The sequence below is a fragment of the Mauremys reevesii genome, linkage group 22 (genome assembly GCF_016161935.1).
Source record: "Mauremys reevesii isolate NIE-2019 linkage group 22, ASM1616193v1, whole genome shotgun sequence".
NCBI classification, from domain to species: domain Eukaryota; kingdom Metazoa; phylum Chordata; order Testudines; family Geoemydidae; genus Mauremys; species Mauremys reevesii.
This window is the reverse complement of record NC_052644.1, coordinates 22,630,595-22,647,929: the sequence shown is the minus strand read 5'-3', so window position 1 is coordinate 22,647,929 and position 17,335 is coordinate 22,630,595. Positions and strand designations below refer to the sequence as shown.

The following is a 17,335-nucleotide window of genomic DNA, read 5'->3' as shown; positions in this document are numbered from 1 at the left end:
CCAGAGATGCTAGAAGACATGCATAGGGTCACACATGCAGTCTCTGGCATAGAATCCAGATCTCAGGACATGTTGTGCTTTAATCATTAGATTATAATTCCCCTCCGTAAACAATCACCTAGATCCTGCTCCTACTGGAGTCAATGAAGGGGAAGGGACCGATTTGTCACTGGGTTCAAAAGGTGCAATCCTGGACTTTGTTATCAGGACAGAACAAGCCATGTGGTTGCAATAAGAGCTTCCCCCCTGCCCCGTAGTCTAGCCCCCCTTGTTGCTAGATCCTGTATCAAAGCCCCCACCCTGTATATAGGACATCATATAGTATGTTGCCATGGAAATTACTGTGATTTTCATACGTTTGAAAATCCAGCCTTATAGTCTCCTGTGGGTCTTGCTTTCATTCAGTGTTTATGATGCCGAGCCGGAGGGGCGGGAAGTGCATTCAAACGGGAGGCACCAATTAAAACCCAAGCCCGAGGTTTGTTTCTAGGTGGGGATGCAGAGGGGAAACGCCCCCCCCCCCCGAATGGGACAGACAGAAATGTTCTGCACGCCTGGCTCACATTGGATTTCACATTTGGAGTCTTTGCTGCCTCTGCATGGGCAGAGGGGAGCCCGGGGCCCTTTGCAGGGCAGGGGAGCCGTGCAATGTATCAGCCGCTAACTGACTCCCCCTCCCTTGGCGCCAGCACCCCGAATTTGGCGGCAGAGAGCAAGGACCCGCCTGCCACAGCGCTGCGCTACCAGGGAGCCTTGTGTCTCCCGGGGGGAGGGGCAGGGCCACAGGCACGTGTGGGCCAAACACACGCTAGGGCGTAAAATCTCCAGCCAATCCCTGCCAAGCCCGGGAAATTCAAATACTGCCAGCCAATCAGAGGAGAAGACTTGATTATAGAAACTCTCCTTTCCGCCCCACCTGACACCCACCCTCATAAGGAGCTAGTGGGTTTCAAGTTCCAGCCAATCCCCGTCTAGAGTTCCTCCGTTGCCCCAGAGACCATTTCCCCCCGGCCCGCACTTCCAAACGCGAGAAGACCTCAAACCCCAGGAGCCTCTTGCGCCCAACGGAGGGAGCAGCCCCCTATAGCCAATCCGTGCTGAGCCCGGGAAATTTAAACACTTCAACGGTCGCCCGGCTGTTCATAGCCAATCAGGAGACGGGGTTTGGCTATAAATTGCGCACAGCAAGAGCAAAGTGCTTATTGCTCTGTGGCTGGACTGGAGCGAGGTTGATAGCGTACAGTAGCGAGGATGGCTCGTACGAAGCAGACTGCTCGTAAATCTACTGGCGGGAAGGCGCCCCGCAAGCAGCTCGCCACTAAGGCTGCCCGGAAAAGCGCTCCCGCCACGGGTGGGGTGAAGAAGCCCCATCGCTACCGGCCCGGTACCGTGGCCCTGCGGGAAATCCGCCGCTACCAGAAATCCACCGAGCTGCTGATCCGTAAGCTGCCCTTCCAGCGCCTGGTGCGGGAGATCGCCCAGGACTTCAAGACGGATCTGCGCTTCCAGAGCTCGGCCGTCATGGCCCTGCAGGAGGCGAGCGAGGCTTACCTGGTAGGGCTCTTCGAGGACACCAACCTGTGCGCCATCCACGCCAAGCGAGTCACCATCATGCCCAAGGACATCCAGCTGGCGCGCCGCATCCGCGGGGAGAGGGCCTAGAGCCTCCCCCCCTCGGAGCCGCCGGCTCCCGACAACCACCCCAAAGGCTCTTCTAAGAGCCACCACGTGCCCACGCGAAAGAGTTGCAATTCATTCTTATCTGCTTTATTAATCCGTTTTAAGTTGTCTAAGTGTCTTTCCTGAGCACAGTCAGTGCAAAAATCCTTGTCCTATAAATACTGCAAATGTGAACTAGTTTTAATACCTCTTAGCTCACTGTAAAAGAAAGTTACTTAAAAGATGTTCAGACCTTTATCATAACCCCCGCCTCCACTTTCTAGCCCAAGTGTTTAGCCTTTCAGAAAGTGTTAGTCTAACCCAACCGAGATGAATTTGGGGTTAGCGCGTTTACACTGAACTGAGGAGTTGGTAGTGATGTGGCTGGAATGGATTTGGCCCTGTGTTGGTGCGACGGATGTAGATGCGTATAATACATGGGGCGGGGGAGGGATGAAAACCACCAAGTAACAGTATCTTTAAAAACCTTATTGAGTGACTCCGAAGTCTGTTCCCCCCGGTCTGTTCAGAAACCTGTTCCAAGGCTGGATTTCCAGGGAGCAAAATATTTCGATGAAAATAAATGCATTTAAAAAGTTGACTGAAATGGCCACAAGATGGCGCTATCTCCTAAGTAATGTGATGTATTTGTCTGTACATTGATGTTGAGACCTGACTTCTTTTTAATAACCCATCCATTGTTTGCACGAGGGGAACAAATATGAAGCTAAACTAATTCCGCCGAGATAATAATCATTCGATCAATAAATGTCTAAGACAAATCGGTGCCACCAGAAAAGCTTCCCCAACTGCTGGAAAGCCAAGGGACCCATTCTTGTGCCTGCGCTTCCAAGGTTAACCAAGGGCAATGTCTGGTGTAGACATGGCACAGGCTATAAAATAAACGGTGAGAACCATGTGGGCGCCGGTGTGAATGTACTTGAAAGTTGTTAAAAGCACGGGGTATTTAAATAGAGCACGTCCCTGGGTGGGCTCGAACCACCAACCTTTCGGTTAACAGCCGAACGCGCTAACCGATTGCGCCACAGAGACATCTACTTTGCTTTTCTATGGACATCCTCTCCACTTCTACACGTAGTATTCTTTCGTCGCAGTTTCTCCTCTGGGCCAGGGACTTGTTTCTGTTACGTGCCGTTTTCATTATACAAGCGCCACGCGGTGAAAAGACGCAACGACGGGCGCAGCAGGGGCAGCCCGCCTGTGGGGGCAGAGATCAGCAAAGGGGAGCTAGTGAGGGAAAGGGACCAGTTATGGATGGGGGTAGAAACACGAATACAGTGGGTCAGTTTAGCGAACGACACCCCCAGCCGGCTGCAGCTCAGACCAGGATTAAAGAGGAGCTTTTTCCCTCCCTCAAGTAAAATGAACTACAGGGACACAGTAGGAAAAAACCGAGCCACTTAGAATCAAAGATTTGATGTTTTCTTTCCTGCCTCCTCCAGTCCCAAACTCTTGCCCAGACGCAGACCAGGCTTTTCAGAGGTTGCACGAAGCAGGGTCACCAGTCAGTGTCTGGGGCTTTATAAAGAGGCGTTTGCCTGGGGCTCCTCTGCACCCCCAAGCACGGACACTTTTTGCATATTTCGCGTCGGGAAAGAACGACGTGACGCGTGTGGGAAGGAAACACAGGAAGCGCCTGCAGCTCAATTGGAGGTGGGGGGAACCTTTGGCGCAGAGTTTGGTGCTGATGCGGTTCAACCCAAAAAGGGAACTAAAGCGGAGCCGACGAGGATGGGATTCGAACCCACGCGTGCAGAGCACAATGGATTAGCAGTCCATCGCCTTAACCACTCGGCCACCTCGTCTTGCGTGGAAGCAGCAGGAACTAGCGCTTCATGGACACCGTATCCAGGGTGCTGGGCACCCCAGCAGTAGGCAGGTGTGTTCAATGGGAAAGAGGGACACAGCAGTCCAGAGGGGATGTAGCTCAGTGGTAGAGCGCATGCTTCGCATGTATGAGGTCCCGGGTTCAATCCCTGGCATCTCCAGGTAGTTTTTTTCCCCCCTCTACTTATGTGAGGCGAGGCGCGGGAGCAGACAATGATCCCGCAAACCTCAGTGTCAAAGTGTGGCCCGTGTGTCTCAGCGGCTCTGCTCGCAGAGAGGCTTCCCCGAGTGGTTGCAGCCACGTGGGACAAGGAGATCAAAATGTGAGCCGCGATGTATAATCCGGAGTTACCGTTTAAAATAAAGTGATTTCGGTTTTGGCGGAGGAGGGAAAAGCCGCTGAATTCTTCCCCAGCCTGCTGGAAAGCGGCGGGGCTAGAAGGGCCAGCCAGGGCTTTCCACTCCGGCTTCCTGCAGGAAAGATGCAGGACTGGCCACCCAGGACAGAGGCTTCACAACCCCCTGTTTGAAACCCTGCCGAGAGACAGCAGCCACCATCTCCCCAAACCAGGCTGCTCCTTCGGGCAGCTGAAGAGCAGCAGCGTCTTTGACTCCTGTAGCTTTGTATCATGCAGAGGTTTCACTCATTTCTCCAGGTACCAGGATTTTTCTTTTTTACAAGACTCTTCTTACGAGCAGCAAATGACAAGTGACATCGCCAGTTGCACAGGGACCCAGGCCGCTTCCTGCTGGCGGTGGATTGAACTAGGTAGGAACAGCCATGAGACTCCGATGTGGAGCTGCAAAAGAAAAGCAGAAGAGATAGTGGCCGTGTCAGCGTTGGTGGTATAGTGGTTAGCATAGCTGCCTTCCAAGCAGTTGACCCGGGTTCGATTCCCGGCCAACGCAAAGGCGTTTTTATTTTTAATTAAAAATAAGGATGCAAGTGGGGTTAACTTCCCACTTATGCTGCTCTTTATTAGCAACTAACCATCCAAAGACTGAAGAAAGCAAGGAGCCCCCAGCACCCCCATTACCGACAGCAAGCCCTGAACCAGGCAGTGCTGTGTGAATTAAACGCAGCAATGTCACCAACCCACAGTTCTCCCGGCCGGGCTCTTTGCTGCTCTCGCTGGTGCCGGCTGCAAGTGACCGCATGTAAAACTCTGCAACTTGCCAGCGACCCTTCGAGTCAATTAAAAGGAAATGGTGTTAAATCCGGATTCCCTCCCCTCATGCCGCTGGTGCAAGAACAGGAAAATGCATGACAACTATTTACAGAAAAAGTCTCTGGAAGCCAGCAGAGTGGCGCAGCGGAAGCGTGCTGGGCCCATAACCCAGAGGTCGATGGATCGAAACCATCCTCTGCTAAGTAGCCTTTTCTGTCCCAATAGAGCTAGAAAGTTTTTCGGGTTTCTTTTTCCACATAGCACAAAAACACACATGCGCTGACTATTTCCTGTTTGACAATAAGAAAAGACAAGGTTGCCTATATGGGAAAAATGGTATTTTTGGCATCGATTTAGTTTTTTTCAGTCTACGCTGCCTCGTGTCCACACACAAAAGTTGGAGTTTTATTGTTTCCTGTCTTACCTTGCTTTAGCTACTGTGCTTGGAAGAGCTATAAATCGGCTTGGCAAACGCTGTACCACTGTAAGGTGCGCTCACACTTCGGTATTTTGGACTGAGTAAATTGCTTCCGCTAGGCCACACCCGCTTTGCATTGTTTCACAGCTGGATGAGCCTGGTGAGATACCTCCCTGTTTAAATGCTGACCCACAGCCAAGCAGCTGGCAGGTGCCTTTGGATCCAGATGCCAGGTTGAAACCTGCTTTTGTTCCCCTTGGGGCTGTACAAATCCCTGGTCCTACCTTTCAGCCTCCAGGAGGTGCCTGTGGCCTGCCAGCGCCAGGTGGAGCCGTTACTGCGGGGATGGAGAATTTGATTCTAGCCTACATTGATCTTTGTGCCATTAGTCACCTCTGGGAGGACCATGTGTCCCAGGTGAAGTGGGGACTGAGTCGCCTCCTGGATGCAGGGCTGACTGTAAAAGCTGGGCTGTGCAAGGTGGGGATGGCAGAGGTGTCATACCTGGGCCACAAGGTAGGGGTGCGGCTGCCTAAAGCCAGAGCTGGCCAAGGTGGGGACGATCAGAGACTGGCCCGCTCCCCAGACTAAGAAACAGGCCCAGTCCTTTATCGGGATGGCAGGGCACTACCGGAAGTTTGTGCCCCACTTTAGCTCCTTGTCAGCTTCCATCACTGAGCTATGCAGGAAGGGTGAGCCAGACAAGCCGGTCTGGACCGGGCAGTGCCAGAGGGCTCTCTAAGCGCTGAAGGAGGATCTGGTCAAGGGCCTGGTGCTGGGAAACCCAGACTTTGATAAGCCCTTTATGGTGTTCATATGGCGTCTGGCCCAGGACTCCATAAGATGGACTTTGCTGAAAGTTACTGATTTCTGTGTGAACAAGCTCTGCTCTACGCTGTGTCCCTGTTGACTAATAAACCTTCTGTTTTACCGGGTGGCTGAAAGTCACGTCTGAATGTATAGTTGAGGGGCAGGGCTCTCTGGCTCCCCCAGACCCCCCCCCCCCCCGGTGGACTTGCTGCAGGAAGCACACAGTGTGGACGGGGATGCTGAATGCTCCAACGTCAGACCCAGAAAGGTCAAAGCTGTGGAAGCTTCTTGCCCTGGTGAGTCTGCTCAGAGATAGGACGCTCCCCCAGAGTGTTGGCTGACTTTGTATGGAGTAGTCCCAGAACATTGCCCAGGGACTCAGTGACACACGCCTTCAGTGATCCCCTCAGTACTAGTGAAAAATCACACACACACACACCCCAACTTGTAATGACAGAGGTGCTGAGGCTCAAGCAATTTTTTTTACATTCATCACTGATGCAGCAAGCCTAGAGGTGCCAGGGCTATGAACTGCCAACCCTAGCCCTAGTGAGGCCTGACACAAATTAAGCACTGCCCCGCCGTTTGGAAGCAGAAGCAGAAGCAGAAGCAAAAGCATCGCATCGCATCGCATCGCATCGCATCCCTCCCCTCCCCAAAGCACTGTTGGCAGCACCTTTCTGCGCATGATCTAAAATCAGGCCCAAGCGCCAAAATTCACTCGTTTGCATTTAAAGTCAAAGGCTGGCTCAGGATTGGCTGAGGGTGCCACGCGCTGTGTCTCATTGGTGGGAATGGCACGAGCGTCATAAGGTCAGGCTGAGAAGGGGGCGGGAGAGGGAGTTCCCGCCGGCTTCCCTCGCTGTTCTCCCTCTGGTCGGATTACAGCCTAGTTAAGTTCTGGCTGCCAGCACTGAAGCAGTTTCATTGCTGTGTTAGTAGGAGAGTGGTGGTGGTGTTAAAATGTCTGGTCGTGGCAAAGGCGGAAAGGGGCTCGGTAAGGGAGGTGCTAAGAGGCACCGCAAGGTCTTACGAGACAACATCCAGGGTATTACAAAGCCTGCGATCCGCCGCTTGGCTCGCCGCGGCGGGGTGAAGCGCATTTCGGGGCTGATCTACGAAGAGACCCGCGGGGTGCTGAAGGTTTTCCTGGAGAACGTGATCCGCGATGCGGTGACCTACACCGAGCACGCCAAGCGGAAGACGGTGACGGCTATGGATGTGGTGTACGCGCTGAAGCGCCAGGGGCGCACCCTGTATGGCTTCGGGGGTTAAACTTCTAGCCTAGGAACTGCTGTAACTGTTACAACCCAAAGGTCCTTTTAAGGGCCACCCACTTCTACATAGAAAGAGCTGGGTTTGCCAGGCACAGAAATCTAGGGTTTAGTACCACACATACTTATTGTATTGATATTGTATTAATGGGGTAGTTTCTCGAGTCTCCTGAGCACTCAGCTTTTCGGTATCCTCACAGTTTAAATCAATTCGAATTCACGAACATAAACCGGCTCACGTATACCACTGAATCCATATAGTGTTCTACGATTCAGAGCAAGGAACTTCAATCCATTTCTGAAGCTCTCCTGTTCCATTGTTCTTTTCCTGAGATAATGAAACAGCGATTTCCCTGCCGCTGAATAGGTGAGACGCTGTAGGGGTGGCATAACTGCTCTACCGTTTGATTTCTCTGCAGAAACTGTTAGGAGGAGACAGCGCTTGTGATGTGAAATCCTCATGCAGCTGACTCTAGCTGTGGATCGTTGGTTTCACGGGTAGCGTCCAGCTTTTATTTGAGAATAAATATCTTCCTTCACTGTCCCTTTGAAACATTTTGATAGTAGTTTGTAATAAAGCGGCTTCCTTGTATTCAGCGGGAAACTGCATTTGGGTGATGGGAAATCTGGTATTTTCATAGTAACCTAAGGGTGACTAAACTGAAATACTAAAATTGTCCTGATTTTCCTTCCTCAAAGAATGGTCCTTTGCAAGTTGCCGTCTTTGGGTAGGAGTCAGTATGGGAGAATTGAAGCTGCTTAAATTCATCTTCCAGCCCCCTGATTTGTGATCAGACACTTGCACCACTTCCTTTCACCTGCTGTAAAAGCTTGTTCTGCCCGTTGCAATTGTCTTGTGCCCAACTTGTCCGGGATCCTGTAAGTGGGTCCCTGTTTTTTTTCTTCTTGAACAATGCAATTTCTTAAAGGAAGTACAGCTCCAAGTATTACTGCTAGTTTATACTCTCTAGAGCTATATCATTGTAACAATAACAGGAGCACTTGTGGCACCTTAGAGACTAACATTTATTTGAGCATAAGCTTTCGTGGGCTACAGCCCACTTCATCAGATGCACACACAACATGAAAAGGTGGAAGTAGCCATATCAACTCTAAGAGGCTAATTAATTAAGATGAGCAATTATCAGCAGGCAAAAAAACTTTTGTAGTGATAATCAAGACGGCCCATTTCAGACAGTTGACAAGGTGTGAGGATACTTAACATGGGGAAATAGATTCAATCTGTGTAATGACTCAGCCATTCCCTGTCCTTATTCAAGCCCAAATTAATGGGCTCTAGTTTGCATATTAATTCATCCTCAGCAGTTTCACGTTGGAATGTTTTTGAAGCTTTTACTGTAACAGTATCACTAACATTGTAGTAGCTTAGTTGAAAAAGCATTTAAATTCTAATATCCATACCAGCTTTAAGCACAATGTTAACATCCGTGTAACGATATACAGCAAGACCAATTTTTTCTATGCAGGAGTGAGCGGCCCTTAAAAGGACCTTTGTGTGGAATGATTTCTTCGGAGCAGAGGAAAGGGAGATTAGCCTCCGAAGCCGTACAGGGTGCGGCCCTGGCGCTTCAAGGCGTGCACCAGAGTACAAAACTGTTTGCAGAACCAGTTACACCCTTAAGGTTTACTTAATCTTTGCTAGGCTAGAAACTAGTGTTTTTAGTCCCCTTGCAACTAAACGAGCCCATTACTACACCTCTATAGACCACTTCACTTCTATCTCAACACAGTAGTGGAACAAGCTCTTTCTGTGGAAAAGTGGGTGGCTCTTAAAAGAGCCTTTGGGTCGAATAAACGCGTTTCACACATTGAAGAACTAAATCAGCCCCCGAAGCCATACAGGGTGCGCCCCTGGCGCTTAAGGGCGTACACCACATCCATAGCCGTCACCGTCTTCCGCTTGGCGTGCTCGGTGTAGGTCACCGCATCGCGGATCACGTTCTCCAGGAAAACCTTCAGCACCCCGCGGGTCTCTTCGTAGATCAATCCCGAGATACGCTTCACCCCACCGCGGCGAGCCAAGCGGCGAATAGCCGGTTTAGTGATGCCCTGGATATTATCCCGCAACACTTTACGATGTCTCTTAGCACCACCTTTCCCCAGCCCTTTACCGCCCTTTCCACGACCTGACATGACTACAAAAATAAAGCAAACAACAATAAACTAAAACGATACAATGCTCCCGTACAGCCAGAAGAAGGGTTTATATAGGCTATAGACCGACCTGAGTGAGAACCTACAAGCACAACGGAGGGGCAGATCTCTCCCCGCTCGCTCGCCCCGCCCAAGGTGACGTTTGCTCCCTCGCACACCAATGAGACACTTAACATCGCTCCCTGGCCAATCATTAATCATCAGTTAACTTCAAATGCAAACAGTTAGTTTGGCGCTGCATCTCCTCTATACCTTCACCCACACAATGATCAGAGAGTTGTTATACAAACAGTGCTGCACTTTGGGAGCCTTTGGGGCAGGGAAAAGCAGGAGGGGGAATATATTTCCCACTGACCCAGATCCCTGTAGGACAGTCGTTCTCAAACGTTTATACTGGTGATCCCTTTCACATATCAAGCCTCTTGAGTGCGACCCCCCCCCCAATAAATTAAAAACACTTTTAAAATATATTTAACACCATTGTCAATGCTGGATGCAGAACAGGGTTTGGGGTGGAGGCTGACAGATCATGACCCCCCATGTAATAACCTCACGACCCCCTGAGGGGTCCCGACCCTCAGTTTGAGAACTCCTGCTGTAGAACCTGGGAACCAGCCCTGAATGAAAAGAGCCATGTGGGCAGCAGACCAAAAGGACCCAGTGGTTCTGGAACAATTTGTATAGTGGGGGGTGCTGAGAGCCATTGCACCAAACTGTAAATCCTGTACATGATGGAAACCATTTCAAGCCAGAGGGGTGCAGCATCACCCTGAGTACCAGCACCTATGAAAAGAAAAGGCTGCCAAAAAATTTTTAGCAGCTGGGAGGAATGTTTGACCTGACTCTGAACAATCGGATGATGCAATTCTCCCACGAAAAAAGCACGGAAGGGAGTTTGCAGTCAGCCTCCAACTGAGTCTGCAGTCCAGCCAACATGTGGATCCCATGCCACCCTTGGTGCTAGAGAGCCAGCTGGTGGGTCCGCTAATAGAGGAGGCTTCACCCTTCTTCTCCACTGAGGGATTTTAATCAGGGCCTGCTCCAGACCCCAGCGCGCCAAGCGCGCGCATGGGGCGGCATTTTGCCGGCAGGGCGGGTCCGGCAGACCTTCCGCAGTCATGCCTGCGGGAGGTCTACCCGAGCCGCGGGACTGGCACCTCCCGCAGGCATGACTGCTTGGGGCGGCCAAATTCCTAGAGCTGCCCCTGATTTTAATAGAATGTTCATAGAATCATAGGACTGGAAGGGACCTCGAGAGGTCATCTAGGCCAGTCCCCTGCACTCATGGCAGTATTATCTAGACCATCCCTGACAGGTGTTTGTCCAACCTGCTCTTAAAAATCCCCAATGATGGAGATTCCACAACCTCCCCAGGCAATTTATTCCAGTGTTTAACCACCCTGACAGTTGGGATGTTTTTTCTAATGTCCAACCTAAACCTCCCTTGCTGCAATTGAAACCCAAAGACACTGCCCCAGGGATGCATTCTTATACACAGTTACAAACAAGTTACACATCACTCTGTTGGTGAAAACCAGTGTCAATTAAGCTTTTCTGTAGTAGGCCTGAAACTTTGATCGACCTAACAGGAACAAGGGACGTACATCTACCTATGTCAGCTAATTGCTTATTAGCTTGTTTGGATAGCTTACCAGCCATTTTGGCTCCTCAAGTGTATGCAGCTGTTTTTCCATGTATGCAGCCAAAGTATATAGCACAAAGGGTCGACGGGTGTATCTTGTTTCCCCTTCAGAATGACAAATGTATCCTCAACAGCTGTATGTATCTTGTAGCCCCCACAAAATGATATATGTATCCTGCGTATCCAATTATCCCCTAATAGATGCATGTACAGGTTCTACAGGTCAACCAAGTGACGTAGACAAACGTAGGCTAAGTTGTTTGTTACTGATTATAAAAAGGCCCGTTCGGGCTTGTGGGGTGTGTCTCTTTCTCTGGCACTAGCCAAGAGGAGCACCCGCTCAGCTGACCGATCAATCAAGAGTGTGGTACTCGTCTTCCTGTCTCCGTGCCTCCTTGGTGTAATTAGGTAAGCTCCGGGGGGAAATGAGCCCTTTTGGCTAACAACTCCTGACATATTGAGGTGCAAGTCCTCTTCATAGCAAGGTGCAGCCTCTCACCTTGTACATGTTGGTTCGAACAAAACAACTCTATCTGTTAGCCAAAAGGGCTCGTTTTCCCCCCGGAGCTTACCTAATTACACCAAGGAGGCACGGAGACAGGAAGACAAGTACCACACCCTTTATTGATCGGTCAGCTGAGCGGGTGTTCCTCTCGGCTAGTGCCAGAGAAAGAGACACACCTTTCATGGCCAAGCGGCCTACCTTTATAGCCGGTAACAAACAACTTAGCCTACGTTTGTCTACGTCATTTGGTTGACCTATAGACCCTGTACATGTATCTATTAGGGGATAATTGGGTACGCAGGATACATATATCATTTTGTGGGGGCTACAAGAGACATACAGCTGTTGAGGATACATTTGTCATTCTGAAGGGGACACAAGATACATCCGTTGACCTTTTGTACTAGATACTTTGGATGCATACATGTGAACGCAGCTGCATACACTTGGGGAGCCAACATATACTTGGGGAGCCAAACAAAACTGATAAGCTGACTTAGGTAGATACACGGCCTTCAGTCTAATGAGTTCTGTAAGCTTTCCAACACAGTTTGGACAAGCATAACATAACTTTGGTTTACTCAGGCCTAATACGGAAAGGCTTCATTAGCACTATGATTTTCCAACATATCCATCATATTACCCTTTTGGCCCTGACATTGGGATGGGTCAACTTGTTCCTTTTGATCCATGTGGAATGTGCAAGTATGCGAATGTTCTGATATCTGGTGTCCAGTACCTTTCAGGTATGTCTCTTTTTGCAGCATCAGCCCTTTCCTTGCCAGCTTCTGTGAGCAGGGCCTGCCTCTGGCTCACAGCTTAACTTTACTTTATGTTAGCAAAGTCTTGACCATTACTTTAGTTCAGGCCTTAGGCCTCATACCAGGCCTCTGATACCAAGGTTTATATCTCAGGGCCTCCTCTTACTACACAAAGGAAATCTCGTTGCCAAGAATATTCTCCCAGAAATATATGTCATTTCTATGCATTCTTAGTTTGCCTGAGTCATGTGTGAAGGCCTGTGTGAAGCTTGGAGGACTAACAATTCTGCAAGGTAACCTTCTTACCCCACAATCATAGAATTGTAGGACTGGAAGGGACCTCGAGAGGTCGCCTAGTCCAGTCCCCTGCACTCATGGCAGGACTAAGTATTGTCTAGACCATCCCTGACAGGGGTTTGTCCAACCTGCTCTTAAAAATCCCCAGTGACGGAGATTTCACCACCTCCTTCAGCAATTTATTCCAGTGGTTCACCACTCTGACAGTCAGGAAGTTTTTCCTAATGTCCAACCTAAACCTCCCTTTCTGCAATTTAAATCCATTGCTTCTGGTCCTATCCTCAGAGGTTAAGAACAATTTTTATCCCTCCTCCAGTTGTAACAACCTTTAATGTACCTGAAAACTGTATCATGTCCCCTCTCAGTCTTCTCTTCTCCAGACTAAACTCCATTTTTTTCAATCTTTCTTCCCTGTTGATTCCGCATCAGAAAACACTGGCTGTAACAATCATCCCATATTAGTTTCCCAAGTCTATAGTTGCATGTGTGTGTGTGTGTGTGTGTGTGTGTGTGTGTGTGTGTGTGAGAGAGAGAGAGAGAGAGTGAGAGAGAGAGAGTGCACGCACATGTTAAGAGGGTTTCCAAGAATAGCTGGAGTTGTATAGACCTGAAGGTGCCCAAGATTGTTTCAGATACAGCATCATAGATAAAATGCCTGAATACTTGTTGGTCAAGGACCATTGTTCTGATCCTTCAAATTCAGACATACTCTTTGTTGAAGACAGAGATTCTAAAGAATAGTTACTATATACACAGATGAAATATGCAAAAAGAAAGAACAGAAAGGATTAATATTTACCAACAGGTGCTAACAGTGTGTGGTGGAGAAGATGGGAGAATGGGAGCTAAAAGGCAGCTCTGGGGGATGAGTAATACCTCTGTAGCAGTCCCAAGCCACCATGGTGGGGGTTACCCATGACTGCACTAGGGTGACCAGATGTCCCGATTTTATAGGGACAGTCCCGATTTTTGGGTCTTTTTCTCATATAGGGTCCTATTACCCCCCACCCCCTGTCCTGATTTTTCACACTTGCTGTCTGAGCACATTAGACTGCACGAATCCTGTGAAGGTGAATACCACAAGACATACTGCTGGAAGGCTACACTGACAACTTGCGTTCTGGCCCTTGGTTGGTCTAAACACTCGATTTAAGCCCAGGAACGCGACATGATGGATCCTCCTGCCAATGATGCACTGGCTGGCACTTGAACCCCTGATGCTGGCTCTGACCCTTGGCCCCAGGGGAACTGGGACAATTTGTATAGTCGGGGTGCTGAGAGCTATTGAACCAAAGTGGAAACCCTGTATGTGATGGAAACCACTTCAAGCCAGGGGGTGCGGCAGCCCCCCTAGTTTCAGCACCTCTGCACCCTACGCACCATTGTACTAATCCTTGTACCAACTATACCTTGTAAGGTGTCATTTGAAAACGGTGTGCAGCACCCTGCTACGTGAGGATAGGATGATGTGGGTGTCACGCGTGCAAACCTACCTGGCCTGGATTAGTCAAATCTGCTCAAGCAGGCCTTAAACAAAAGGCAACTTGACCCCTCTAGCCATGTGTCATCAAAAGGGATGGGCCATCACCTCTCAAAAGGCCTTTCTTTGGCAAGAGAGGGAGGCAGAAACATGGGCTCAGATACCAGGGCTCAGAGGGATTTAAAAGGTGCCATAGCAACACTTCAACATAGAATAAAGTTATTAGAACTAAACAGGTCAGGCCTTGTGTCCCAGAAACTCTGCCAGTTGGATTATTCCCCGACCAGGTGGGATTTTATTCCCATAGTCACCAGGGGAGGATTTACAAGTGTTTCTAACTGAGAGACGGGGCTGAGATCTCGGGCACAGTGTAAAAAGTTGCACCCTGCGGATTCCCTTCCCGCAGCTCACCCATCTAGTTGCAGAAATGAGCAAAAGGCGGCACTGGAGCTGCTTGGCATGAAAGGGAAAACTGCAGCCCCTTTCGCAAGCCGGCGCCGTGGCTTAGTTGGTTAAAGCGCCTGTCTAGTAAACAGGAGATCCTGGGTTCGAATCCCAGCGGTGCCTTTTCAGCAGACAAACCTTGAACCGCTCCCGGCTCCCTTCCCCTTTTATGGGGCCCGGCGCTTGCAGACAAGCCAGGCACCGGCGCGGCTTTATTGCGAGAGAAGCCGGGTCGGGGCTCCGGGTTTTGCTGCTTTGCTCCTGCCGGGGCCAAAACTTGCAGCTTCTTGCGGGCAGCAAACAAACCCAGCTCCGGTTCTACCTGCTGGGCTGCAACCCGGGACATGCGCGTGCGGCCACAGCAATCTGCCCCGTAGGGGGATCATTTTCTTTCCTTTGGAAGGGGGTTGTGGGCTGATGCGATGATCCTACAGGGTGTTCTGCACAAAATGCCACAGGGTAACAAATAAAATAAAAATTAAAAAAAAAAAACGAATCCTTCCCTGACCGGGAATCGAACCCGGGCCGCGGCGGTGAGAGCGCCGAATCCTAACCACTAGACCACCAGGGAGGAGATGAGAATTAGCTTCTACAACACAGTGTTACAAGGGAAGGAGCGGTCGTTCCCTGCTCCGTGTGAATAGGCGCAGCACAAACCGCTTCCCTCCGCTGAGCCAACACGAATTCAGACCGCGCCATCGAGGGACTAGAGTAAATGCCCGGATCAAGTCATCATAAATGCCCGGATAGACCCTGACAGCAGAGGGGACCTCTCCCCCCCCGCCTCTTTGTCCTCCCTGCTGGTGGGGTTGAGTTCTGGGCGAGACACGGCCACTCCTTTCCTTCGCCCCATTCCCCGGGGGTGCTGGAGCCGGATTAGAGAGGGATGCTGGCACAAGGGTAGGAGGACCCGTGTTTGTTGGGAGGTTGGGAACAGACTTTGTTTAGAAGCCTCGACACCCACTTCTCAGGGGGGTTGATTGTACTCGGGGGCACCAGTGGCGGGCAGCGGACCGGAGAGGGGCTTATTTTCTGAGCTGCTGTAATCAGTTGATCCCTGTTTCCCCCCCTTCCCAGTCACTTGCATATCGACCCACCCTCTAGTGAAGGAGGCGGCGTTGAATAAACTGGCTACTTTTATTTAAAAAAAAAATAAACTTTCCTCCAAAGAAAAATAAAAGCTGCAAATCCGAAGCCAGAACCTTGTGCTCAAACCGACTCTGAATCCTCACTGGCCGGTTGCGAAAGAGGCTTGAAAACAAGCCAGGAACAAGATGGTGATAAAATATTTGATTGATTCCTTTCCTCCCCCTAGAGAAACTCACCGTGGCCGCTTCCTTACTCCAGCCACTCAGTTATTACTGTACCGTCCAATTACTCGCCTTTATGTTTTCTTGTTCCCTGAATACCAGGACCAAACATGCCGCTTTGAGCATTGGAGAAGCTACGTTTTTAAACAGGGCGTTTTAAAATGAAAATGGTCGTGTTTGCACTGAACTCCTTCCGCTAGCGGGAAGGGGTTTAAGGACTGCGCGTAGTGCCTTGTAAGGCCAGTCCGGTTACATTCAAACTTTTCCCTTCACATTGTGATAAACAAACTCGCACTTGCGGAACGACCGAACTGCGACATTACAGGAAGCCGGGTACAAGTTTTGCACTAATCTGGTTCTATGTTTAGAAAAACCACTAAGGAAATTTATCCCGGATTAAGACGGACAACAGATGAATTTCAACTCTTTCGCGTGGGCAGGTGGTGGCTCTTAGAAGAGCCTTTGGGGTGGTTGTCGGGCGCTGGCGGCTCCGAGGGGGGGAGGCTCTAGGCCCTCTCCCCGCGGATGCGGCGCGCCAGCTGGATGTCCTTGGGCATGATGGTGACTCGCTTGGCGTGGATGGCGCACAGGTTGGTGTCCTCGAAGAGCCCCACCAGGTAAGCCTCGCTCGCCTCCTGCAGGGCCATGACGGCCGAGCTCTGGAAGCGCAGATCCGTCTTGAAGTCCTGGGCGATCTCCCGCACCAGGCGCTGGAAGGGCAGCTTGCGGATCAGCAGCTCGGTGGATTTCTGGTAGCGGCGGATTTCCCGCAGGGCCACAGTGCCGGGGCGGTAGCGATGGGGCTTCTTCACCCCGCCCGTGGCAGGGGCGCTTTTCCGGGCAGCCTTGGTGGCGAGCTGCTTGCGGGGCGCTTTCCCGCCGGTGGATTTACGAGCCGTCTGCTTGGTACGGGCCATCCTCGCTGCTGCGCGTTACTAACCTGTCTCTAGTCCAGCCACAAAGCAATAACCCTTAGCTCTCGCTGTGCGCAATTTATAGCCTAACCCTGTCTCCTGATTGGCTATGAACAGCCGGGCGACCGTTGAGGGGTTTAAATTTCCCGGGCTGAGCAGGGATTGGAAAGAGGTGACCAAACTCCTCTGTTTCCTTCCCTAGAGCAGGGAGCTAAACGCCTGGGGAGAGAGGAGATACTGGGAAGGGGGAAGGGTGGGTGCTCAGTGCCTAGGGAGGATAGAGGGGATACATGGGGGGCGTAGAGTAGCACTTGGGGGTATAGAGGAGTACTTGGGGGGACACTAGGAGGGGCTTTGCTCAGTGCCCAGGGGGATAGAGGGGAAGTGGGGGACTTGTTCAAGTTCCTGGGGGGCCACAGAGGGGCAGTCTGGGGGCTCCAGTGCCTGGGGGATAGAGAGGGAAGGGGGGGCTTGTCTGGGGGTTGGGCCACCTGGGGGGGAGGGGGGTGGGTGGGCTCAGCGGGGGGGGGGGGCAGGGGCTAGAGGAGAAGTGGGGGGCTTGTTCAAGTTCCTGGGGGGCCACAGAGGGGCAGTCTGGGGCGGGGCGCTCAGAGCCTGGGGGGCCATAG

General features: G+C 50.9%; 2 protein-coding genes and 7 non-coding genes across 9 annotated transcripts; 5 read left to right on the top strand and 4 right to left on the bottom strand.

Annotated features, from left to right (window-relative positions):
* The first annotated feature begins 1,155 nt into the window (after window positions 1–1,155).
* LOC120388607 (histone H3-like) lies at window positions 1,156–7,238 on the top strand. Its single transcript, XM_039510533.1, has 2 exons — window positions 1,156–1,580; window positions 6,852–7,238. Exons 1-2 carry the CDS (start codon window positions 1,252–1,254, stop codon window positions 7,177–7,179), a joined length of 657 nt encoding a protein of 218 aa, XP_039366467.1. The 5' UTR covers window positions 1,156–1,251; the 3' UTR covers window positions 7,180–7,238.
* TRNAN-GUU lies at window positions 2,639–2,712 on the bottom strand. Its single transcript has one exon. It is a non-coding gene; the product is annotated as a tRNA-Asn (tRNA).
* TRNAS-GCU lies at window positions 3,404–3,485 on the bottom strand. Its single transcript has one exon. It is a non-coding gene; the product is annotated as a tRNA-Ser (tRNA).
* TRNAA-CGC lies at window positions 3,597–3,668 on the top strand. The gene has a single exon. It is a non-coding gene; the product is annotated as a tRNA-Ala (tRNA).
* TRNAG-UCC lies at window positions 4,345–4,416 on the top strand. Its single transcript has one exon. It is a non-coding gene; the product is annotated as a tRNA-Gly (tRNA).
* Window positions 4,807–4,878, top strand: TRNAM-CAU. Its single transcript has one exon. It is a non-coding gene; the product is annotated as a tRNA-Met (tRNA).
* A 1,722-nt stretch (window positions 7,239–8,960) lies between the features above and the next one.
* On the bottom strand, window positions 8,961–16,718 carry LOC120388485 (histone H3-like). Its single transcript, XM_039510308.1, has 2 exons — window positions 16,305–16,718; window positions 8,961–9,362 (listed from the first exon to the last, which is right to left on the bottom strand). Exons 1-2 carry the CDS (start codon window positions 16,707–16,709, stop codon window positions 9,021–9,023), a joined length of 747 nt encoding a protein of 248 aa, XP_039366242.1. The 5' UTR covers window positions 16,710–16,718; the 3' UTR covers window positions 8,961–9,020.
* TRNAT-AGU lies at window positions 14,532–14,605 on the top strand. Its single transcript has one exon. It is a non-coding gene; the product is annotated as a tRNA-Thr (tRNA).
* Window positions 14,982–15,053, bottom strand: TRNAE-CUC. The gene has a single exon. It is a non-coding gene; the product is annotated as a tRNA-Glu (tRNA).
* Window positions 16,719–17,335: the final 617 nt, after the last annotated feature.